Source organism: Heptranchias perlo, chromosome 7 (assembly GCF_035084215.1).
Source record: "Heptranchias perlo isolate sHepPer1 chromosome 7, sHepPer1.hap1, whole genome shotgun sequence".
NCBI lineage: Eukaryota > Metazoa > Chordata > Chondrichthyes > Hexanchiformes > Hexanchidae > Heptranchias > Heptranchias perlo.
In genome coordinates, this window is record NC_090331.1 from 5,281,703 (window position 1) to 5,307,003 (window position 25,301).

The window sequence follows — 25,301 nt, forward strand, 5'->3', positions numbered from 1 at the left end:
GGAGATTGGAGAGGTGAGAGAGAGAACAGATGAGAGGAGGGAGAGAGCAGGAGAGAGAAGAGAGAGTGAGGAGGAAGAGGTGGAGAGGGAGAGCAAGAGAAAGAAATAGGAAAGAGAGGTAGGGAGGGAAAGAGGTGGAGGGAGAACAGAAGGGAGGGAGAGAGAACGGTTGGAGACCCTGAGAGAGAGAGAGAATGTTTAGACACCTGGAGGGAGAGAGAGAGAACATTTAGTCAGAGCATAAGAAACCCAAAGAGATGTTAAGAGCAAGAACGAGAAAGATTGGGAGACCCTGAGAAAAAACCTCAGAGAGATAGGAAGGGAGAGAGAAAGAGTGAGAGACACAGAGAGTGAGAGAGAGAGAGAGAGTGAGACACAGAGGGCAGAGAGAGAGTGGGAGACACAGAGAGGGGACAGCGAGAGTGAGAGACACCCACAGAGGGGAAGAGAGTCAGAGAAACACAGAGAGGGGAAGAGAGAGAGAGAGAGACACAGAGAGGGGAAGAGAGAGAGAGACACAGAGAGGGAGAGAGACAGAGAGAGAAAGAGAGATACAGAGAGAGAAAGGGAGAGAGAGGAGAAATGCCAGCCCCTGATCGGTGAGAGTAAAATCAGCCAAGATTCCTATTCCGGATTCCCATTCCGGATTGCCAGCTGCAGATTGCTGCTGTGTGTGTCGGTGATGGTGAGGAAGGGGGAGGCCTCTCACTCACTGTGTAGATTCAGTCATGGAGGACGGGTACCAGCTGGTGCCTGGGGCCTCGTACCCCAGCCGGGGTCAGCACCTTCAGGAGAGGAGGGGGGAGAGGGAGACACGGAAAAGACATCACAAACAATTAAATAGCATCTGGCGAATGTCACGTGACAGGAATAAACTCAGCGCCTTCCTCCTCGGTCCAGGAACGATTCGATTTTAAAATTCTCATCCCAGTGCTCCAATCCCTCCGTGGCCTCGCCCCCTCCCTATCTCTGTAATCTCCTCCAGCCCTACAACCCTCCGAGGTCTCTGCGCTCCTCCAATTCTGGCCTCTTGCGCATCCCCGATTTCCATCGCTCCACCATTGGCGGCCGTGCCTTCAGCTGCCTGGGTCCTAAGCTCTGGAATTCCCTCCCTAAACCTCTCCGCCTCTCTCTCCTCCTTTAAGACGCTCCTTAAAACCTACCTCTTTGTCCAAGCTTTTGGTCACCTGTCCTAATATCTCCTTTATGTGGTTCAGATTTTGTCTGATAATCGCTCCTGTGAAGCGCCTTGGGGACGTTCTACTACGTGAAAGGCGCTGTATAAATGCAAGTGGTTATTGTTGCTGGAAGTTCAGTGATGGAGGTGCGCTGCATGTTGCTCTGTCCCTCGCAGTCTCTATCAGCGACATCGAGACGGTGCGTGAGGGTCACCAGTCCGAGGTTCTGCAGAGTATAGCGGAGGAGTTCACCGCCGATCGCTGCCTCACCGTGGTGTTCCGCGGGAGGCGGGGGAACTTGGACCTCGTGGCCGACTCGGCCCAGGAGGCCGAGCAGTGGATCCAGGGTCTCCGCAAGCTCATCGAGAATGTCAGCAACATGGACCAGAAGGAAAAGCTCGACCAATATCCTTTGTCAATGAATTTCTCCCCCATGGCAGGATGTTAGTGCCAGGGAATGGAATGTTCCCCGTGTTCGACATCCAGCACCAAGAGCACGGGCTCTACCCAACCTGGGAGTGTTTGATGGGACAGTGTAGAGGGAGCTTTACTCTGTATCTAACCCGTGCTGTACCTGCCCTGGGAGTGTTTGATGGGACAGTGTAGAGGGAGCTTTACTCTGTATCTGACCCGTGCTGTACCTGCCCTGGGAGTGTTTGATGGGACAGTGTAGAGGGAGCTTTACTCTGTATCTAACCCGTGCTGTACCTGCCCTGGGAGTGTTTGATGGGACAGTGTAGAGGGAGCTTTACTCTGTATCTAACCCGTGCTGTATCTGCTCTGGGAGTGTTTGATGGGACAGTGCAGAGGGAGCTTTACTCTGTATCTAACCCGTGCTGTACCTGCCCCGGGAGTGTCTGATGGGACAGTGTAGAGGGAGCTTTACTCTGTATCTAACCCGTGCTGTACCTGCCCCGGGAGTGTCTGATGGGACAGTGTAGAGGGAGCTTTACTCTGTATCTAACCTGTGCTGTACCTGCCCCGGGAGTGTCTGATGGGACAGTGTAGAGGGAGCTTTACTCTGTATCTAACCCGTGCTGTACCTGCCCTGGGAGTGTTTGATGGGACAGTGCAGAGGGAGCTTTACTCTGTATCTAACCCGTGCTGTACCTGCCCTGGGAGTGTTTGATGGGACAGTGTAGAGGGAGCTTTACTCTGTATCTAACCCTGTACCTTCCCTGGGAGTGTCTGATGGGACAGTGTAGAGGGAGCTTTATTCAGCGTGCAACATGTCCAAATCTCTTGGGGTTTCTTTCCCTAACTCTCTCTTCATGTGGATCAGTGACTGGTTCCATAAAGCAGATAAGGATAAAGACGGGCGGATGAACTTTAAGGAGGTGCGGGATTTACTGAAGATGATGAATGTCGATATGAATGAGGACCACGCCCTGCGGCTCTTTAAGGTGGGCCCCATCCCCCAAACCCAACTCTTTGTAGGACTGTAGACTCCGGCTCTGACCCCCCCCCCCCCACCCCCACCGTGTGTCGCCAATCAGTCGTGCCCACAATGGGCTGTTAATGAGCTGACTGGGAAACCAGTCATCAAAGTCTTGGTGATCTCACTGAAACTTACTCTAGAATGATCTTGGTGTTTAACCTGGTACAGTACAAGATTTAAGCAATGTCCTTACCTCCTCTGTAGTGAACACTCAGCACTTTTAGCGCAGTCCTTAAGGAATGCCGGATTGAACTGACGCCCCGTCTGCCTGTTCTTTGAAGAAGAGCTGGGGAATTCTCCCCTCGGTGTCCTGGGCCAATATTCATCCCTCAACCAACATCACTGAAAAACAGATTATCTGGTCATTTACCACATTGCTGTTTGTGGGATCTTGCTGTGCGCAAATTGGCTGTTGTGTTTCTAACATTACAACGGTGTAGGACCACACCTGGAGTACTGCGTACAGTTCTGGTGCCCTTATTTAAGGAAGGACATACTTGCATTGGAGGCAGTTCAGAGAAGGTTCACCAGGTTGATTTGACTCGAATATTTGACTCGTTTAACTATCAAAATTAGTGTAACTTAGTAATTGTAAGGTTTTAGTAGTAGTAGAAGGTTTACTAGCAGTTGTAAAGCTTATTGGGAGCAGTAGGGCTTATAAATTATAAATTTAATTAAGAAAAATAATAAATCATTGTAGTTGTTGTTAAGCTAACTTAAGAGTTAAGTCATGGCAGGAGATCCCAGACCCGTGTCATGTTCCTCTTGTGAGATGTGGGAATTCAGGGATCCTTCCTGTGTCCCTGGTTCCTTCACCTGCGGGAAGTGTGTCCAGCTGCAGCTATTGTTTGACCGCTTGACGGCTCTGGAGCTGCGGATGGACTCACTTTGGAGCATCCGCGATGCTGAGGAAGTCGTGGATAGCACGTTCAGTGAGTTGGTCACACCACAGATAAAAATTACTGAGGGAGATAGTGAATGGGTGACCAACAGATAGAGTAAGAGGTGCAGGCAGGTAGTGCAGGGGATCCCTGCGGTCATCTCCCTCCAAAACAGGTATACCGTTTTGGATGCTGTTGGGGGAGATGGCTCACCAGGGGAAGGTGACAGCGGCCAGGTTCATGGCACCGTGGCTGGCTCTGCTGCACAGGAGGGCAGGAAAAAGAGTGGTAGAGCTATGGTGATAGGGGACTCGATTGTAAGGGGAATAGACAGGCGTTTCTGCGGACGCAGCCGAGACTCCAGGATGGTATGTTGCCTCCCTGGTGCAAGGGTCAGGGATGTCTCGGAGCGGCTGCAGGACATTCTGGAGGGGGACTTCCATATAGGTAAAAAACGGGATGAGGTCCTACAAGCTGAATTTAGGGAGTTAGGAGTTAAACTAAAAAGTAGGACCTCAAAGGTAGTAATTTCAGGATTGCTACCAGTGCCATGGGCTAGTCAGAGTAGGAATGACAGGATAGCTAGGATGAATACGTGGCTTGAGAGATGGTGCAAGAGGGAGGGATTCAAATTCCTGGGCCATTGGAACCGGTTCTGGGGGAGGTGGGACCAGTACAAATTGGACGGTCTGCATCTGGGCAGGACTGGAACCAATGTCCTAGGGGGAGTGTTTGCTAGTGCTGTTGGGGAGGGTTTAAACTAATGTGACAGGGTGATGGGAACCGATGCAGGAAGTCAGTGGGAAGTAAAGTGGTGACAGAAACAAAAGGCAGTAAGGGAGAGTGTACAAAACATGACCGGACAGATGGTCTGAGAAAGCAGGGCAAAGACCAAGGGAAGTCTAGATTAAACTGCATTTATTTCAATGCAAGAAGTCTGATGGGCAAGGCAGATGAACTCAGGGCATGGATGGGTACATGGGACTGGGATGTTATAGCTATTACTGAAACATGGCTAAGGGAGGGGCAGGACTGGCAGCTCAATGTTCCAGGGTACAGATGCAATAGGAAAGATAGAGCAGGAGGTAAGAGAGGAGGGGGAGTTGCGTTCTTGATTAGGGAGAACATCACGGCAGTAGTGAGAGGGGATATATCCGAGGGTTCGCCCACTGAGTCTATATGGGTAGAACTGAAAAATAAGAAGGGAGAGATCACTTTGATAGGATTGTACTACAGACCCCCAAATAGTCAACGGGAAATTGAGGAGCAAATATGTAAGGAGATTACAGATATTTCACATCAGTATTTACGGTTGAGAAAGGCATGGATGTTAGGGAACTTGGGGAAATAAATATTGATGTCTTGAGGAGTGTACATATTACAGAGAGGGAGGTGCTGGAAGTCTTAACGCGCATCAAGGTAGATAAATCTCTGGGACCTGATGAAATGTATCCCAGGACGTTATGGGAGGTTAGGGAGGAAATTGCGGGTCCCCTAGCAGAGATATTTGAATCATCGACAGCTACAGGTGAGGTGCCTGAAGATTGGAGGGTAGCAAATGTTGTGCCTTTGTTTAAGAAGGGCGGCAGGGAAAAGCCTGGGAACTACAGACCGGTGAGCCTGACATCTGTAGAGGGTATTCTGAGAGACAGGATCTACAGGCATTTGGAGAGGCAGGGACTGATTAGGAACAGTCAGCATGGTTTTGTGAGAGGAAAATCATGTCTCACGAATTTGATTGAGTTTTTTGAAGGGGTAACCAAGAAGATAGATGAGGGCTGTGCAGTAGATGTGGTCTACATGGACTTTAGCAAAGCCTTTGACAAGGTACCGCATGGTAGGTTGTTACATAAGGTTAAATCTCACGGGATCCAAGGTGAGGTAGCCAATTGGATACAAAATTGGATTGACGACAGAAGACAGAGGGTGGTTGTAGAGGGTTGTTTTTCAAACTGGAGGCCTGTGACCAGCGGTGTGCCTCAGGGATCGGTGCTGGGTCCGCTGTTATTTGTTATTTATATTAATGATTTGGATGAGAATTTAGGAGGCATGGTTAGTAAGTTTGCAGATGACTCCAAGCTTGGTGGCATTGTGGACAGTGAAGAAGGTTATCTAGGATTGCAACGGGATCTTGATAAATTGGGCCAGTGGGCCGATGAATGGCAGATGGAGTTTAATTTAGACAAATGTGAGGTGATGCATTTTGGTAGATCGAATCGGGCCAGGACCTACTCCGTTAATGGTAGGGCGTTGGGGAGAGTTATAGAACAAAGAGATCTAGGAGTACAGGTTCATAGCTCCTTGAAAGTGGAGTCACAGGTGGATAGGGTGGTGAAGAAGGCATTCAGGCATGCTTGGTTTCATTGGTCAGAACATTGAATACAGGAGTTGGGATGTCTTGTTGAAGTTGTACAAGACATTAGTGAGGCCACACTTGGAATACTGTGTACAGTTCTGGTCACCCTATTATCGAAAGGATATTATTAAACTAGAAAGAGTGCAGAAAAGATTTACTAGGATGCTACCGGGACTTGATGGTTTGACTTATAGGGAGAGGTTGGATCGACTGAGACTTTTTTCCCTGGAGAGTAGGAGGTTTCGGGGTGATCTTATAGAAGTCTATAAAATAATGAGGGGCATAGATAAGGTAGATAGTCAAAATCTTTTCCCAAAGGTAGGGGAGTCTATAACGAGGGGACATAGATTTAAGGTGAGAGGGGAGAGATACAAAAGGGTCCAGAGGGGCAATTTTTTCACTCAAAGGGTGGTGAGTGTCTGGAACGAGCTGCCAGAGGCAGTAGTAGAGGCGGGTACAATTTTGTCTTTTAAAAAGCATTTGGACAGTTACATGGGTAAGATGGGTATAGAGGGATATGGGCCAAGTGCAGGCAACTGGGACTAGCTTAGTGGTATAAACTGGGCGACATGGACATGTTGGGCCGAAGGGCCTGTTTCCATGTTGTAAACTTCTATGATTCCGGGTATGGAAGGGTTGTCTTATGAGGAAAGATTGAACAGGTTGGGTCTATACTCATTGGAGTTTAGAAGAATGAGAGGAGATCTTATTGAAACATACAAGATTCTGAGGGGACTCGATAGGGTAGATGCTGAGAGGATGTTACCCCTCAGGGGGAATCCAGAACTAGGGGGCATAGTCTCAGAATAAGGGGTCGCCCATTTAAGGCGGAAATTAGGAGGAATTTCTTCTCCCAGAGGGTCGTGAATCTTTGGAATTCTATACTCCAAAAAGTTGTGGAGGCTGAGTCATTGAATACATTCAAGGCTGAGTTAGACAAATTTTTGATCAGCAAGGGAGTCAAAGGATATGGGGAAAAGGCGGGAAAGTGGAGTTGAGGTAAAAATCAGATCAGCCGTGATCTCATTAAATGGCAGAGCAGGCTCGAGGGGCCGAATGGCCTACTCCTGCTCCTATCTCTTATGGTCTTATGGTTTTAACAGTGACTAGACTTCAAAAGTACTTAATTGGCTGTAAAGCGCTTTGGGATGTCCTGAGGTCGTGAAAGGCGTTATATAATTGGGAGTGCGACCGCTCAGTTCTGCTTCTGAGTGTGGGGGTCACTCTTGTGACCTCTGAACCTCCTCATCTCCCTGGGCCTCACATGAGCTCTGGCCCTGAGGGAGAATAACCTGACTGGCTGGTCCCTTCTGATGGGATGGACAGGCTGGGTCCTGTTGACTGCGATCTCTGATAGGACGGACAGGCTGGATCCTGTTCACTTCCCCTTCTGATGGGCCTGATCTAACTGTTGATTCTGTGCCCCTCTGCCTTGCAGATGGCCGACAAGTCCCAGTCGGGAACGCTCGAGGGCGACGAGTTTGTTTTGTTTTATAAGTCACTGACGCAGCGCGATGACATTCACCGACACTTTAACGAGTTCTCAAAGGACAGGAAGAAGCTGACCCTGCTGGAGTTCGTGGATTTTCTGAAATACGAGCAACTCGAACAAGCAGAGAATGTCGAGGAGTTTGCCATGGAGCTCATCGCCAGGCACGAGCCGTCGGAGACAGGTATCACAGTCAGAGAGACTAATGTCCCGTTCAGAGACGGGTATCACAGTTATAGGGTCTAATGTCCCGTCAGAGACGGGTATCACAGTTATAGGGTCTAATGTCCCGTCAGAGATGGGTATCACAGTTATAGGGTCTAATGTCCCGTCAGAGACGGGTATCACAGTTATAGGGTCTAATGTCCCGTCAGAGACGGGTATCACAGTTATAGGGTCTAATGTCCCGTCAGAGATGGGTATCACAGTTATAGGGTCTAATGTCCTGTCAGAGACGGGTATCACAGTTATAGGGTCTAATGTCCCGTCAGAGACGGGTATCACAGTTATAGGGTCTAATGTCCCGTCAGAGATGGGTATCACAGTTATAGGGTCGAATGTCCCGTCAGAGACGGGTATCACAGTTATAGGGTCTAATGTCCTGTCAGAGATGGGTATCACAGTTATAGGGTCTAATGTCCCGTCAGAGATGGGTATCACAGTTATAGGGTCTAATGTCCCGTCAGAGACTTGAGCATGTAATCCAGGCTGACACTTCGGTGCAGTGCTGAGGGAGCGCTGCACGCTCGAGTCCCAGGAGCGGGTGAGGTGAGCCGCTGTTGATTTAGGAATGGCGTTCAGTGTTTGTTGCACTTTTGTTTTTTTAATTTATGTTTGCTCTTTACCTTTGACGTGTTTGCAGCCAGGAAACTCCATGCCATGACTTTAGACGGGTTCCTCATGTACCTTTGCTCACCGGAAGGCTCCATCTTTAATCCCGAACACGAGCGTCTGTACCAGGACATGTCTCAGCCCCTCTGCCATTACTTCATCTCCTCGTCCCACAACACGTACCTGATTGAGGACCAGCTCCGGGGGCACAGCAGTGTCGAGGGCTACATCAGGTATTGGCATGGCTTACTCTACTCATTGGATGTTACAAAGTTGCCCGTATCCGAACTCGCACCAAGTCCCGTTCCCCCATCACCCCCTGTGCTTGCTGACCTACATTGCCTCCAGGTCCGGCAACGCCTCGATTTTAAAATTCTCATCCTCATGTTCCAATCCCTCCATGGCCTTGCCCCTCTCTATCTCTGTAACCTCCTCCAGCCCTACAACCCTCCGAGATCTCTGCGCTCCTCCAATTCTGGCCTCTCGCACATCCCCCATTTCCTTCACCCCACCATTGGCGGCCGTGCCTTCAGCCGTCTAGGCCCCAAATTCTGGAGTTCCCTCCCTAAACCTCTCCGACTCTCTCCCTCTCTTCCCCCTCTTTAAGACCCTCCTTAAAACCTAACTCTTTGACCAAGCTTTTGGTCACCTGTCCGAATATCTCCTTATGTGGCTTGGTGTCAAATTTTTCTGATTACTCTCCTGTGAAGCGCCTTGGGACGTTTTACTACGTTAAAGGCGTTTTATTATAGTATCATGGTAGGTACAGCACAGGAGGAGGCTATTTGGCCCATCGTGCATGTGCCGACTCTTTGAAAGAGCTATCCAATTGGTCTTATTTCCCTGCTCTTTCCCTATAACCCTTCAATTTTTTCCCCTTCAAGTCTTTGTCCAATTCCCTTTTGAAAGTTACTATTGAATCTGCTTCCACCGCCCTTTCAGGCAGCGCATTCCAGATCATCTCCCCTCTGGTTCTTTTGCCGATCACCTTAAATCTGTGACCTCTGGTTACCAACCCTTCTGCCACTGGAAACAGTTTCTCCTTATTTACTCTATCAAAACCTTCATAATTTTGAACACATTTATTAAATCTCCCCTTAATCTTCTCTACTCTAAGTAGAACAATCCCAGCTTCTCCAGTCTCTCCACATAATTGAAGTCCCTCATCCCTGGTGCCATTCTAGTAAATCTCCTCTGCACCCTCTCTAAGGCCTTCACATCCTTCCTAAAGTGCGGTGCCCAGGGGTGAACACAATTCTCCAGCTGAGGCCTAACCAGTGTTTTATAAAGGTTTAGCATAACTTCCTTGCTTTTGTACTTTATGTCTCTATTAATAAAGCCCAGGATCCCATTTGCTTTTTTAACAGCCTTCTCAACTTGTCCTCCCACCTTCAAAGATTTGTGTATCTCCAGGTCTCTCTGTTCCTGCATCTCATTTAAAATTGTACATAGAAACATAGAAAATAGGAGCAAGAGTAGGCCATTCGGCCCCTCAGGCCTACTCCGCCATTCAAAATGATCATGGCTGACCGTCTAACTCAGTACCCTGTTCCCGCTTTTTCCCCCTATCCCTTGATCCCTTTAGCATTAGGAAATATATCTATCTCCTTCTTGAATACATCTAATGACTTGGCCTCCACTGCCTTCTGTGGTAGAGAATTCCACAGGTTCACCACCCTCTGAGTGAAGAAATTTCTCCTCATGTCGGTTCTAAATGGCATACCCCGTATCCTGAGACTGTGACCCCTGGTTCTGGACTCCCCAGCCATCGGGAACATCCTCCCTGCATCTTGTCTGTCTAGTCCTGTTAGAATTTTATATGTTTCGATGAGATCACCTCTCATTCTTCTAAAGCCTAGTGAATATAGGCCTAGTCGACCCAATCTCTCCTCATACGTCAGTCCTGCCATCCCAGGAATCAGTCTGGTAAACCTTCGTTGCAATCCCTCCATGGCAAGGACATCCTTCCTCAGATAAGGAGACCAAAACTGCACACAATACTCCAGATGTGGTCTCACCAAGGCCCTGTATAACTGCAGTAAGACATCCCTGCTCCTGTACTCAAACTGCCTGCTGCACCTGAATGCTCGCTTTCAGCGACTGGTGTACAAGGACACCCAGGTCTCGTTGCACCTCCCCTTTTCCCAATCTATCACCATTCAGATAATAATCTGCCTTTCTGTTTTTACACCCAAAGTGGATAACCTCACATTTATCCATGATATACTGCATCTGCCATGTTCTTGCCCACTCACCCAACTTGTCTAAATCACATTGGAGCCTCTTTGCATCCTCCTCACAGCTCACATTACACCCCAGCTTTGTGTCATCTGCAAACTTGGAAATGTTACATTTAGTTCCCTCATCCAAATCATTGATATATATTGTGACTAGCTGGGGCCCAAGCACTGATCCCTGCGGTACCCCCCTAGTCACTGCCTGTCACCCGGAAAAAGACCCGTTTATTCCTACTCTCTGTTTCCTGTCTGTCAACCAATTCTCAATCCATGCCAGTATATTCCCCCCAATCCCATGTGCTTTAATTTTGCACACTGACCTCTTGTGTGAGACCTTATCAAAAGCCTTCTGAAAATCCAAATACACCACATCCACTGGTTCTCCCCTATCTATTCTACCAGTTACATCCTCAAAAAACTCCAGTAGATTTGTTAAGCATGATTTCCCTTTCATAAACCCATGCTGACTTTGTCCAACCCCTCAATGCCTTCGAAGTGTTCTGTTATCACATCTTTTATAATAGACTCTAGCATTTTCCCCACTACTGATGTCAGGCTAACTGGTCTGTAATTCCCTGTTTTTTCTCTCCCTCCTTTTTTAAATAGTGGGGTTACATTTGCCACCCTCCAATCTGTAGGAACTGTTCCAGAGTCTATAGAATTTTGGAAGATGATCACCATCCAGGGCCACTTCCTTTAGTACTCTGGGATGTAGATTATCAGGCCCTGGGGATTTGTCAGCCTTTACCCCCTTTAATTTCCCTAGCACTATTTTTTTACTAATACTGGTTTCCTTCAGTTCCTCCCTCTCACTAGATCCTTGGTTCCCTAACATTTCCGGAAGGTTATTTGTGTCCTCCTTTGTGAAGACAGAACCAAAGTATGTGTTTAATTGTTCTGCCATTTCTTTGTTCCCCATTATAATTTCCCCCATTTCTGACTGTAAGGGACCTACATTTGTCTTCACTAATCTTTTTCTCTTGACATATTTATAGAAGCTTTTACAGTCAGTTTTTATGTTCCCTGCTGGTTTACTCTCATACTCTATTGTTCCCCTCTTAATCAATCTCTTTGTTCTCCTTTGCTGAATTCTGAACTGCTCCCAATCCTCAGGCTTGCCGCTTTTTCTGGCAATTTTATATGTCTGCTCTTTGGATCTAATAATATCCCTAATTTCTTTTGTAAGTCACGGTTGAACCACCTTTCCTGTTTTATTTTTGCGCCAGACAGGAATGAATAATTGTTGTAATTCCTGCACACGTTCTTTAAATATTAGCCATTGCCTATCCACCGTCATCCCTTTTAGTAAATTTCCCCAATCTATCATGGCCAACTCACATCTCATACTTTCGTAATTTCCTTTATTTAGATGCAGGACCTTAGTTTCGATTCAACTACTTCACTCTCCATCTTAATGAGGAATTCCATCATGTTATGGTCGCTCTTCCCTAAGGGACCCCACACAACAAGATTGAAAATTAATCCTTTCTCATTGCACAATACCCAGTCTAGGATCGCCTGTTCTCTAGTTGGTTCCTCAATGTATTGGTCTAGAAAACCATCACATACCCACTCCAGGAATTCCTCCCCCACAGTATTATTGCTAATTTGGTTTGACCAATTCATATGTAGGTTGAAGTCACCCATGATTATAGTTGTACCCTTCTTGCATGCGTCTCTAATTTCCTGTTTAATGCCCTCCCCTGTATCTCCACTACTGTTTGGGGGCCTATAGGCAACCCCCACCAACGTTTTCTGCTCCTTGGTGCTCCTTAGCTCCACCCATACAGATTCCACATGGTGATTTTCCGAGCCAATATCCTTCCTCACTATTGCATTGATTTCATCCTTTACTAACAACGCTACCCCACCTTCTTTCCCTTTTTGCCTGTCCTTCCTAAATATTGAATACCCCAGGGTGTTCAGTTCCCATCCTTGGTCACCCTGCAGCCATGTCTCCGTAATCGCAACTATATCATAACCGTTAATATCTATCTGCGCTGTTAATTCATCTACCTTATTGCGAATGCTCCGCGCATTAAGACACAATGCCTCTAGACTTGTCTTTTTAAGATTACTAGTCATCTTAGTTTTATTTTGCACTATGGCCCTATTTGTTTTTTGCCCTTGTTTTCTCTGCCTTCCACTATTGCTTCTTCCCTTTCTGTCTTTTGTTTCTATCCTTGTTTCCCCCTCCTCTGTCTCCCTGCTCAGGTTCCCATCCCCCTGCTATTCTAGTTTAAACCTTCCCCAACAGCACTAGCAAACACCCCCACGAGGACATCGGTCCCGGTCTTGCTCGGGTGTAACCCGTCCCGCTTGTACAGGTCCCACCTTCCCCAGAACCGGTCCCAATGTCCCAGGAATCTAAATCCCTCCTTCCTACACCATCTCTGCAGCCATGCATTCATCTGGTCTATTCTCCTGTTCCTATACTCACTAGCACGTGGCACTGGTAGTAATCCTGAGATCACTACCTTTGAGGTCCTGCTTTTTAATTTATCTCCTAACTCCTTAAATTCACCTTGCAGGACCTCATCCCTTTTTTTACCTATGTCGTTGGTACTGATATGGACCACGACTACTGGCTGTTCACCCTCCCCCTCCAGAATGTCCTGCAGCCGCTCCATTTACTTTATATTGCCTCTCCTTATTCTTCCTACCAAAATGCATCACTTCACACTTCTCTGCATTAAATTTTATCTGCCATGTGTCTGCCCATTTCACCAGTCTGTCTATGTCCTCCTGAAGTCTGTTACTATCCTCCACATTGTTTACTACATTTCTGAGTTTTATGTCATCTGCAAACTTTGAAATTATACCCTCTATACCCAAGTCCAGGTCATTAATATATATCAAAAAGAGCTTCGTTCCTGATACTGACCCCTGGGGAACACCACTGTATACTTCCCTCCAGTCTGAAAAACAACCGTTCACCACTACTCTCTGCTTTCTGTCCCCGAGCCAATTTTGTATCCACGCTGTCACTGTCCCTTTAATCCCATGGGCTTTAATTTTGCAAACAAGTCTATTATGTGGTACTTTATCAAATGCCTTTTGAAAGTCCATTAATACAACATCAACCGTACTACCCTCATCAACCCTCCCCATTACTACATCAAAGAACTCAATCAATTTATTCAAACACGATTTACCTTTAATAAATCCGTGCTGACTTTTATTTATTAACCCATTCTTTTCCAAGTGCCAATTAATTTTGTCCTGGATAATTGTCTCTAAACATTTCCTAAAGGGATGTCAAGGTCTTAGAGATGGAGCAGAGGAGATTTACTAAAATGGTGCCAGGGATGAGGGACTTCAGTTATGTGGAGAGACTGGAGAAGCTGGGGCTGTTCTCCTTAGAGCAGAGAAGGTCATGGGAGATTTGATAGAGGTGTTCAAAATCATGAAGGTTTGTAATTGCCGGGTTTATCCCTCTCCCCTTTTTTGAACAGGGGTGTAATATTTGCAATCCTCCAGCACCGTCCCCGTATCGAAGGAGGATTGGAAGATTGTGGCCAGAGCCTCTGCAATTTCCACCCTTACTTCCCTCAGTAACCTGGGATGCATCCCATCCGGACCGGGTGATGTTTCTACTTTGAGTTCTGCCAATCTTTTAAGTACCTCCTCTTTATCTATTTTGATCCTATCCAATATCGCTCCTACCTCCTCCTTTACTGCTCCAATGGCAGCATCCTTTTCTCTAGTGAAGACCGATGTGAAGTATTCATTTATTGCCTCAGACATACCCTCTGCCTCCACAAGGAGATCTCCTTTTTTGTCCCTAATCGGCCCCACCCTGCCTTTGACTGCCCGTTTACTGTTTATATGTTTATAAAAGACTTCTGGGTTCCCTTCTATATTAGCTGCTAATTTGCCCCTCTTATTCCCTTTTTTAGATTCTCCTCTGTACTTTCTAAATTCAGTCTGGTTCTCTACTGTATTATGAACCTGACACTTGTCATAAGCCTCCTCTTTCTGTTTCATTTTAATCTCTATATCTTTAGTCATCCAGTGAACTCTAGCTTCGGATGCCCTTCCTTTCCCCCTCGTGGGATTGTGTCTACTCTGCACCAGAACCATCTCCTCCTTGAAGGCCTCCCATTGTTCAATTACTGTTTTGCCTAACAATTTTTGATTCCAATCCACCTGGGCAAGATCCCTTTTTAATACACTGAAATTTGCCCTCCTCCAGTTAAGTATTTTCACATTTGATTGTTCCTTGGCCTTTTCCACAACTATTCTAAACCTAATGATATTATGATCACTGTTCCCCAAATGCTCCCCCACTGAAATGTGCTCCACTTACCCCACTTCATTCCCCTGAACTAGATCCAGCACTGTTTACTTCCTCGTTGGGCTGGAAACACACTGATTGAGAAAGTTCTCTTGTACACATTTCAGGAATTCCTCCCCCTCTTTGTCCTTTACACTGTTACTATCCCAGTCTATATTGGGATAATTGAAGTCCCCCATTATCACTACCCTATAGTTCTTGCATCTTCCTGTAATTTGCCTGCAAATGTTCTCCTCTATCTCCTTCCCACTATTTGGTGGCCTATAGTGTACACCCAGTAGTGTAATAGCTCCTCTATTGTTCCTTAATTCTAACCAGATATATTCTGACTATGACCCCTCAACTGAAGGGACTGAGTGTAATGTATCCAAGTTTGCTGACAATACAAACCTAGGTAAGCTGTGAGGAGGACACAAAGAGTTTGCAAAGGGATATATGCAGGTTAATTGAGTGGGCAAGAAGGTGGCAGATGGAATATATTGTGGGGAAATGTGAGGTTATTCACTTTGGTAGGAAGAGTAGAAAAATGGAATATTTTTTAAATGGTGAGAAACTATTAAATGTTGGTGTTCAGAGAGATTTGGGTGTCCTCGTACAAGAAACACAGAAAGTTAAGATGCAGGTACAGCAGGCAATTAGGAAGGCAAATGGTATGTTGACCTTTATTGCAAGGGGGTTGGAGTACAAGAGTAAGGAGGTCTTGCTGCAATTGTACAGGGCTTTGGCGAGACCACAGCTGGAGTACTGTGTACAGTTTCCAAATGAAGGATATACTTGCCTTAGAGGGGGTGCAACGAAGGTTCATTAGATTGATTCCTGGGATGAGAGGGTTGTCCTATGAAGAGAGGTTGAGTAGAATGGGCCTATACTCTCTGGAGTTTAGAAGAATGAGAGGTGATCTCATTGAAACATATAAGATTCTAAGAGGACTTGACAGGGTAGATGCCGAGAGGCTGTTTCCCCTGGCTGGAGAGTCTAGAACCAGGGGGCATAGTCTCAGGATAAGGGGTCGGTCATTTAGAACTGAGATGAGGAGGAATTTCTTCACTGAGGGCTATGAATTTTTGGAATTCTCTACCCCAGAGGGCTGTGGATGCTCAGTCGTTGAGTATATTCAAGACTGAGATCGATAGATTCTTGGACTCTAAGGGAATCAAGGGATATGGGGATCGGGCGGGAAAGTGGAGTTGAGGTCGAAGATCAGCCATGATCTTATTAAATGGCGGAGCAGGATCGAGGGGTCCTATGGCCTACTCCTGCTCCTATTTCTTATGTTCTTATAACTACACCATCCTTTTCCAACCAAAGTCTCAAATGATCTTCTCCGTGACTGTGTTGCAATATCCCTCTCCTCGACCTTCCTCCAGTCTTTGACAGAGTGGATCACAGCTCCCATCCATTGCCCAGCGCCTCTTCCCTTGTTTGGCCTGATTGTAGCCCGAACATCTCCAGCAAAGACTTCTCTTCCCACCCCCCCCACCGCACCGTCATCTCCGGAGTCCCCCAAAGATCTGTCCTCGGCCCCCTCCTCTTCCTTATCTGCATGCTACACCTTAGCGGCATCATCCGCAGACATGGAGTCAGGTTCCACGTGTACGCTGACGACACCCAGCTGTTCCTCTCCACCGCCTCCCTCGACCCCTCCACTGCCTCTGTGTTGTCAGACTGCAGGTCCAGTATACAATCTTGGACGAGCCACGGTTTCCTCCACTTACAAATTGGGAAGACTGAAGCCATTGTCTTCAGTCCCTGCCTTGTCACCAACTCCATCCCTCTCCCTGACCACTGTTTGAGGCTGAACCAGACTGCTCGCAACCGTGGAGTCCTCTTTGACCCTGAGATGAGTTTCAGACCCCATATCCTCTCCATCACCAAGACCGCCTACTTCCACCTCCGTAACATCGCCCGTCTCCGCCCCTGACTCAGCTCATCTGCTGCTGAAACCCTCATCCATGCCTTTGTTACCTCTAGACTCGACTATTTCAATGCTCTCCTGGCCGGCCCCTCATCTTCCACCCTCCATAAACTTGAGCTCATCCAAAACTCTGCTGCCCGTATCCTAACTCGCACCAAGTCCCGTTCACCCATCACCCCCTGTGCTTGCTGACTTACATTGGCTCCCATCCCATAATGCCATAAATTTAAAATTCTCATCCATGAGTTTAAATCCCTTCATGGCCTCGCTCCTCACTATCTGTGTAACCTCCTCCAACTCTACAACCCCACCTCCCAGAAACCTCCAATCCTCTGACTCTGGCCTCTTGCCCATCCCCCATTCCCTTCACCCCACCATTCAGCTGCCCAGGCCCCACACTCTGGAATTCCCTCCCTAAACCTCTCCACCTCTCTCCTACTTTAAGACATTCCATAAAACCCGCCTCTTTGACCAAGTTTTTGGCCCCCCTTGCTGATCTCTCCTTCTATTTTATCAGTCCTCTTCTGAACTGTCTTCTCTTGTTCATTCGAGGCTTCGGATATCCCTTCCTGCATCTCCCTGCACCTTCCTGCACCTCCCTGCACCTCCCTGCATCTTCCTGCACCTTCCTGCATCTTCCTGCATCTCCCTGCACCTCCCTGCATCTCCCTGCATCTTCCTGCATCTTCCTGCACCTCCCTGCATCTTCCTGCATCTTCCTGCACCTCCCTGCATCTTCCTGCATCTTCCTGCACCTCCCTGCATCTTCCTGCATCTTCCTGCATCCACATTGTTAAAGTCAAGACTCATCGCACCGTCTCTTAACAAATCATTCTTTCCCAGAGCTTCAGAACTGTGGGACTCCTCCCCTCCCACAATCTCCCCTCAAACTGTGGGACTCCTCCCCTCCCACAATCTCCCCTCAAACTGTGGGACTCCTCCCCTCCCACAATCTCCCCTCAAACTGTGGGACTCCTCCCCTCCCTCAGTCTCCCCTCAAACTGTGGGACTCCTCCCCTCCCTCAGTCTCCCCTCAAACTGTGGGACTCCTCCCCTCCCTCAGTCTCCCCTCAAACTATGGGACTCCTCCCCTCCCTCAGTCTCCCCTCAAACTGTGGGACTCCTCCACTCCCTCAGTCTCCCCTCAAACTGTGGGACTCCTCCCCTCCCTCAGTCTCCCCTCAAACTGTGGGACTCCTCCCCTCCCTCAGTCTCCCCTCAAACTGTGGGACTCCTCCCCTCCCTCAGTCTCCCCTCAAACTGTGGGACTCCTCCCCTCCCTCAGTCTCCCCTCAAACTGTGGGACTCCTCCCCTCCCTCAGTCTCCTCACAAACTGTGGGACTCCTCCCCTCCCTCAGTCTCCCCTCAAACTGTGGGACTCCTCCCCTCCCTCAGTCTCCTCACAAACTGTGGGACTCCTCCCCTCCCTCTGTTTTCCCTTTCCTCCTATGATCCATAGGCTTTTAAACCCCTCATCTGAAGTCACTACTGACTGAATTACCTTGTCTTACATTGAATTACATCGAATCTACAGCACAGAAACAGGCCATTCGGCCCAACTGGTCTATGCCGGCGTTTATGCCCCACACGAGCCTCCTCCCTCCCTACTTCATCTCACCCTATCAGCATATCCTTCTATTCATAGAAACATAGAAACATAGAAAATAGGAGCAAGAGTAGGCCATTCGGCCCTTCGGGCCTGCTCCGCCATTCAAAATGATCATGGCTGATCGTCTAACTCAGTACCCTGTTCCCGCTTTTTCCCCATATCCCTTGATCCCTTTAGCATTAAGCACTAATCTCCCTCATGTGTTTATCCAGCTTCTCCTTAAATCCATCCACACTATTCTCCTCAACTACTCCTTGTGGGAGCGAGTTCCACATTCTCACCACTCTCTGGGTAAAGACGTTTCTCCTGAATTCCCGATTGGATTTATTATCTTATATTTATGACCTCTAGTTTTGGTCTCCCCCGCAAGTGGAAACATCTTCTCTACCTCTACCCTCTCAAAACCCTTTCATTATCTTAAAGACCTCTATCAGGTCACCCCTCAGCCTTCTGTAATAGTGCCTCTGCTATCTCCTCCCCAACTTCTTCTCACCTACTCTATGCCCTTGGTGGGGTCCTGCCCTTGGTGGGGTCCTGCACTTGATGGGGTCCTGCCCTTGGCGGGGTCCTGCCCTTTCCCCATGTCCCCGGATTGCAGCATTATACCAGGCCTCTGGTCCTCACTCTCGCTTTCCTCCTCAGAGCTCTGAAGAAGGGATGCCGGTGCGTGGAGGTCGACTGCTGGGATGGGCCAAACCTGGAACCGATCGTCTACCACGGGCACACACTGACCTCGAAGATATTCTTCAAAGACGTCATCTCAGTGGTCAACAAATACGCCTTCCGGGTAGGCACCTGGGAGTGAGGCATTGTGGGTAGCCTGGCACGCGTGCAAAGGAGGTCACGAGAGGCCCTGAGCCAAGCGATGAGTTTGGGATTAGTTTTCAATCCTGGGCCCCTGTGACCCCCCCCGCCCAGTGAAGAAACAGGGGAGGTCCAAAGTTTGAGAATGTTCCTCCTGACCGGTTTACATGCTCAGCGGATGGGTGCAGTGCCCTGTGTGTAACTGAGCTAGGGTTTTCTCCCTGGTCTTTGTCCTGTTAGCTGATCTCAACTGGGATAGGAGTGGAAGAGTAAAATTAACCAGTGTCCCTGCTCCTGACTGTTGCCCACTAACTCCTGTTGGAAAACTGTGTGTGTGTGTCTGTCCACTCAGTGTTTGATGGGACAGTGTAGAGGGAGCTTTACTCTGTATCTAACCCTGTACTTGCCCTGGGAGTGTTTGATGGGACAGTGTAGAGGGAGCTTTACTCTGTATCTAACCCTGTACCTGCCCTGGGAGTGTTTGATGGGACAGTGTAGAGGGAGCTTTACTCTGTATCTAACCCTGTACCTGCCCTGGGAGTGTTTGATGGGACAGTGTAGAGGGAGCTTTACTCTGTATCTAACCCGTGCTGTACCTGCCCTGGGAGTGTTTGATGGGACAGTGTAGAGTCAATGGAAATAAAACTCAGGAGTGATGTAAAATTATCAATTCACTATCGCTCACTTTACACTATCGCACAAAGTCGAAATTCACCCCGTTGTTTCCTGTGGTCAGTGATGCAGCAATGAGAGGGCTACAGATTCAAGAGAATCAAACAAAGAATTAATCTGGAGACTGGAAAAAAGATTCTTCACGTAGTGGGTGGTTAGAATGTGGCATTCTTGGCCACTGACACCGTGTTTTAAAAAGGAGAGTTAGATAGTTGCTTGAAAAGGAGGAATATTGAAGGGTTCGGAGAGCGAGCAGGGGAGTGGGGTTAGACCAAGTGGGGATACACCAGCACAGACTTAATGGGCCGAAAGGCCTGTTCCTGTGCTGGAACATTCTATGATTCTGCGATCAGGGGTTTGCCAGACTCAGATTTCTCTTCAATCTGCCTCACGTAGTTGGATTGCTCAATGCCAGAGGTTAGATGGAAGTTTCCAGAAGGCTCTCCAAGTCCCATAGCACAGCAGTCGCAGTAGAATTGATGTGTGGAGTATTTTATTTTAATAGGATTGTACAGCCTACTGTCTAGTGACTTGTATTTAGTACATTGTGATTAGTGATTTTGGTAGGAGGAATAAGGAGGCCACATAATTTGACAGGGGGGAGAGAAGAGAAACAAGGTGCACAGAGGAATGGGAGGGACAAATAGAACTGAAGTAAAGAATAGTTCAGAAATAGGAGGGATCAGACAGGGGGGAAATGCGAGGCAGTCTAAGGTGAGATTGGAGTGCATGTGTGTAAATGCACGGAGTGTGGGAAATAAGGTTGGTGAGCTGCAGGCACAAGTCGCCACATGGGACTATGATATAGAGGCAATAACAGAGACCCGGCTCAAAGAAGGGGAGGATTGGGTATTTAATATTCCTGGCTACAAGGTATTGAGGAAAGATAGGGAAGGAAAGAAAGGAGGAGGGGTGTCAGTATTGATCAAAGAAACTATTATAGCACTGGAAAGGGATGATGTAGTTGAGGGTCAAAAACAGAATCTATTTGTTTAGAATTAAGGAACAATAGAGGAGCTATTACACTACTGGGTGTACACTATAGACCACCAAATAGTGGGAAGGAGATAGAGGAGAACATTTGCAGGCAAATCACAGAAAGATGCAAGAACTATAGAGTAGTGATAATGGGGGACTTCAATTATCCCAATATAGACTGGGATAGTAACAGTGTAAAGGGCAAAGAGGGGGAGGAATTCCTGAAATGTGTACATGAGAACTTTCTCAATCAGTGTGTTTCCAGCCCAACGAGGAAGGAAACAACAGTGGATGTAGTTCAGGGGAATGAAGTGGGGCAGGTGGACCATGTTTCAGTGGGGGAGCATTTGGGGAACAGTGATCATAATATCATTAGGTTTAGAATAGTTATGGAAAAGGACATGGAACAATCAAATGTGAAAATACTAAACTGGAGGAGGGCAAATTTCATTGAGTTAAAAAGGGATCTTGCCCAGGTGGATTAGAATGGTGGCAATTAAAATTGGTGGCAAAACAGTAATTGAACAATGGGAGGCCTTCAAGGTGAAGATGGTTCCGGTACAGAGTGAACACATTCCCACGAGGGGGAAAGGAAGGGCATCCAAAGCTAGAGTTCACTGGATGACTAAAGATATAGAGATTAAAATGAAACAGGAAAGTGAGGCTTATGACAAATGTAAGGTTCATAATACAGTAGAGAACCAGACTAAATACAGAAAGTACAGAGGAGATCTAAAAAGGGAATAAGAGGAGCAAAGAGAGATTATGAGAATAGATTAGCGGCGAAAATAAAAGGGAATCCAAATGTCTTTTAATAAACATATAAAGAGTAAAAGGTTAGTCAAAGTAAGGGTGGGACTGATTAGAGACAAAAAAGGAGATCTTGGGGAGGCAGAGGGCATGTCTGAGGTACTGAGTGAATACTTCACACTGGTCTTCACTAGAATCATAGAAAGTGATGGCATAGAAGGAGGCCATTTGGCCCATTTTGTCCATGCCAGCTGAAAAAGAGCTATCCAGCTTAATCCCACTTTCCAGCACTTGGTCCGTAGCCCTGTAGGTTTCGGCACTTCAGGTGCACATCCAAGTACTTTTTAAATGAGTTGAGGGTTTCTGCCTCTACCACCCTCTCAGGCAGTGAGTTCCAGACCCTCACCACCCTCTGGGTGAAAACATTTCTTCTCAGCTCCCCTCTAATCCTTCTACCAATTACTTTAAATCTATGCCCCCTGGTCACTGACCCCTCTGCTAAGGGAAATAGGTCCTCCCTATCCACTCTATCTAGTCCCTCATAATTTTATACACCTCAATTAAATCACCCCTCAGCCTCCTTTATTCTAAAGAAAACAACCCCAGCCTATCCAATCTTTTCTCATAGCTAAAATTCTCCAGCCCTGGCAACATCCTCGTAAATCTCCTCTGTACCCTCTCTAGTGCATCACATCTTTCCTGTAATGTGGTGACCAGAACTGTACGCAGAACTCAAGCTGTGGCCTAACCAATATTTTATGCGGTTCCAGCATAGCCTCCCTGCTCTTATATTCTATGCCTCGGCTAATAAAGGAAAGTATCCCGTATGCCTTTTTAACCACCTTATCTACCTGTCCTGCTACCTTCAGGGATCTGTGGACATGCACTCCAAGGTCCCTCCCTTCGTCTACACCTCTCAGTATCCTCCCATTTATTGTGTATTCCCTTGCCTTGTTTGCCCTCCCTAAATGCATGACCTCATATTTCTCTGGATTGAATTCCATTTGCCACTTTTCTGCCCACCTGACCAGTCCATTGATTTCTTCCTGCAGTCTACAGCTTTCCTCCTCGATATCAATCACACGGCCAATTTTTGTATTGTCTGCAAACTTCTTGATCAAGTCCCCTACATTCAAGTCCAAATCATTAATATACACCACAAAAAGCAAGGGACCTAGTACTGAGCCTTGCAGGACCCTATTGGAAACAGCCTTCCTGCCACTGAGCCAATTTTGGATGCAACTTGCCACTTTCCCTTGGATCCAAAATTCTTTTTTGACCAGTCTGCCATGTGGGATCTTGCCAAAAGCCTTGCTAAAATCCATGTACACTACATCAAACGCGTTACCCTCATCGACCCTCCTTGTTACCTGCTCAAAAAATTCAATCAAGTAAGTCAGACACGACCTTCCCTTAATAAATCCATGCTGACTGTCCTTGATTAACCCGTGCCTTTCTAAATGACGATTTATGCTGTCCCTCAGAATTGCTTCCAATAATTTGCCCACCACCGAGGTCAGACTGACTGGCCTATAATTACTCGGTCTATCTCTCTCTCCCTTTTTAAATAACAGTACGTTAGCAGTCCTCCAATCCTCCGGCATCACGCCTGTATCCAGGGAGGATTGGAAAATGATGGTCAGAGTCTCCGCTATTTCCTCCCTTGCTTCTCTTAACAGCCTGGGATACATTTCATCTGGGCCTGGCGATTTATCTACTTTCAAAGATGCTAATCCCCTTAATACTTCCTCTCTCACTATGTTTATCCCATCCAATATTTCACACTCCTCCTCCTTAACTACAATCTCTACATCGTCCCCCTCTTTTGTGAAGACAGATGCAAAGTATTCATTAAGAACCATACCCACATCTTCCGCCTCCACACACAGGTTACCTTTTTGGTCTCTAATAGGCCCTACTCTTTCCTTAGTTATCCTCTTGCTTTTTATATATTTATAAAACATCTTTGGGTTTTCCTTAATTTTATTTGCCAGTATTTTTTCACACCCTCTCTTTGCTTTCCTAATTTCCTTTTTAATTTCACCTCTGCACTTTCTATACTCCTCTAGGCTTTCTGCAATATTGAGCTCTTGGTGTCTGACATAAGCTTCCCTTTTTTGCCTTATCTTACCCTGTGTGCTCCTTGTCATCCAGGGGTTCTAGATTTGGCAGTCCCACCCTTTTTCTTTGTGGGAACATGTTTACTCTGAACCCCTTGAATCTCCCCCTTGAATGCCTCCCACTGCTCTGACACTGATTTGCCTTCAATACTTTTTAACCACTTTCTCAACCTGCCCTGCCACCTTCAACGATTTGTGCTCATATACCCCCAGATCTCTCTGTTCCTGTGCCCCTTTTAGAGTTGTGCCCTCTAGTTTATATTGCCTCTCCTCGTTCTTCCTACCGAAATGTATCACTTTATATTTTCTGTGTTAAATTTCATCTGCCACATGTCTGCCTATTCCACCAGCCTGTCTATATCCTCTTGAAGTCTATCACTATCCTCCTCACTGTTCACTACCCTCCCAAATTTTGTGTCATCTGCAAATTTTGAAATTGTGCCCTGTACACCCAAGTCCAAGTCATTAATATATATCAAGAAAAGCAGTGGTCCCAGCACCGACCCCTGGGGAACACCACTGTACACCTCCCTCCAGTCCGAAAAACAATCGTTCACCACTACTCTGTTTCCTGTCGCTTAGTCAATTCTGTATCCATGTTGCTACTGTCCCCTTTATTCCATGGGCTGCAATCTTGATGATAAGCCTACTGTGCGGCACTTTATCAAACGCCTTTTGAAAGTCCATATACACCACATCAACTGCATTGCCCTCATCGACCCTCTCTGTTACCTCATCAAAAAACTCTATCAGGTTAGTTAAACACGATTTGCCTTTAACAAATCCGTGCTGGCTTTCCTAATCAATCCACACTTGTCCAAGTGACTTAATTCTGTCCCGGATTATCGTTTCTAAAAGTTTCCCCACAACTGAGGTTAAACTGACTGGCCTGTAGTTGCTGGGTTTATCCTGGTTTTTTGAACAAGGGTGTAACATTTGCAATTCTCCAGTCCTCTGGCACCACCCCCGTATCTAAGGATGTTTGGAAGATTATGGCCAGTACCTCCGCAATTTCCACCCTTACTTCCCTCAGCACCTAGGATGCATCACATTGGGACCGAGTGACTTATCTACTTTCAGTACAGCTAACCTTTCTAGTATCAATTTTTAGCCCACCCAGTATCTCAACTATATCTTTCTTTACTGAGACTCTGTCAGCATCTTCTTCCTTGGTAAAGACAGATGCAAAGTACTCATTTAGTACCTCGGCCATCTCCTCTGCCTCCATGAGTAGATCTCCTTTATGGTCCCTAATCGGTCCCACCCCTCCTCTTACTACCCGTTTACTGTTTACGTGCCTGTAGAAGACTTTTGGATTCCCTTTTATGTTGGCCGCCAGTCTATTCTCATACTCTCTCTTTGCCCCTCTTATTTCCTTTATCTCTTCCCCTCTGAACTTTCTATATTCTGCCTGGTTCTCACTTGTATTATCAACCTGTCATCTGTCATACGCCCCCTTTTTTCTGCTTCATCTTACTCTCTATCTCTTTTGTCATCCAGGGAGCTCTGGCTTTAGTTGCCCTACCTTTCTCCCTCGTGGGAATGTGCCTAGATTGTACCCGAACCATCTCCCTCTGACTGTTTGGGGGTCTATAATACACTCCCAGAAGTGTGACTGCCCCTTTTTTGTTCTTTAGCTCAACCCATATGGCCTCATTTGATGATCCTTCTAACATATCATCCCCCTCACAGCTGTAATTGTTTCTTTAACCAATATTGCCACCCCCCCGCTCTTTTTTTATCCC

At 47.0% G+C, this 25,301-nt stretch overlaps 1 protein-coding gene across 1 annotated transcript in view; it reads left to right on the forward strand.

The window, feature by feature from the left end:
- The first annotated feature begins 2,457 nt into the window (after nucleotides 1-2,457).
- The window catches only part of plcd4b (phospholipase C, delta 4b), a 53,150-nt gene continuing 30,306 nt past the window's right edge, over nucleotides 2,458-25,301 (forward strand). Inside the window, exons 1-4 of the mRNA XM_067986973.1 lie at nucleotides 2,458-2,581; nucleotides 7,292-7,526; nucleotides 8,205-8,406; nucleotides 18,875-19,019. Of these exons, the coding sequence (XP_067843074.1) occupies nucleotides 2,501-2,581; nucleotides 7,292-7,526; nucleotides 8,205-8,406; nucleotides 18,875-19,019 (663 nt within the window). The 5' untranslated portion in view covers nucleotides 2,458-2,500. The remainder of the gene's footprint in view (nucleotides 2,582-7,291; nucleotides 7,527-8,204; nucleotides 8,407-18,874; nucleotides 19,020-25,301) is intronic.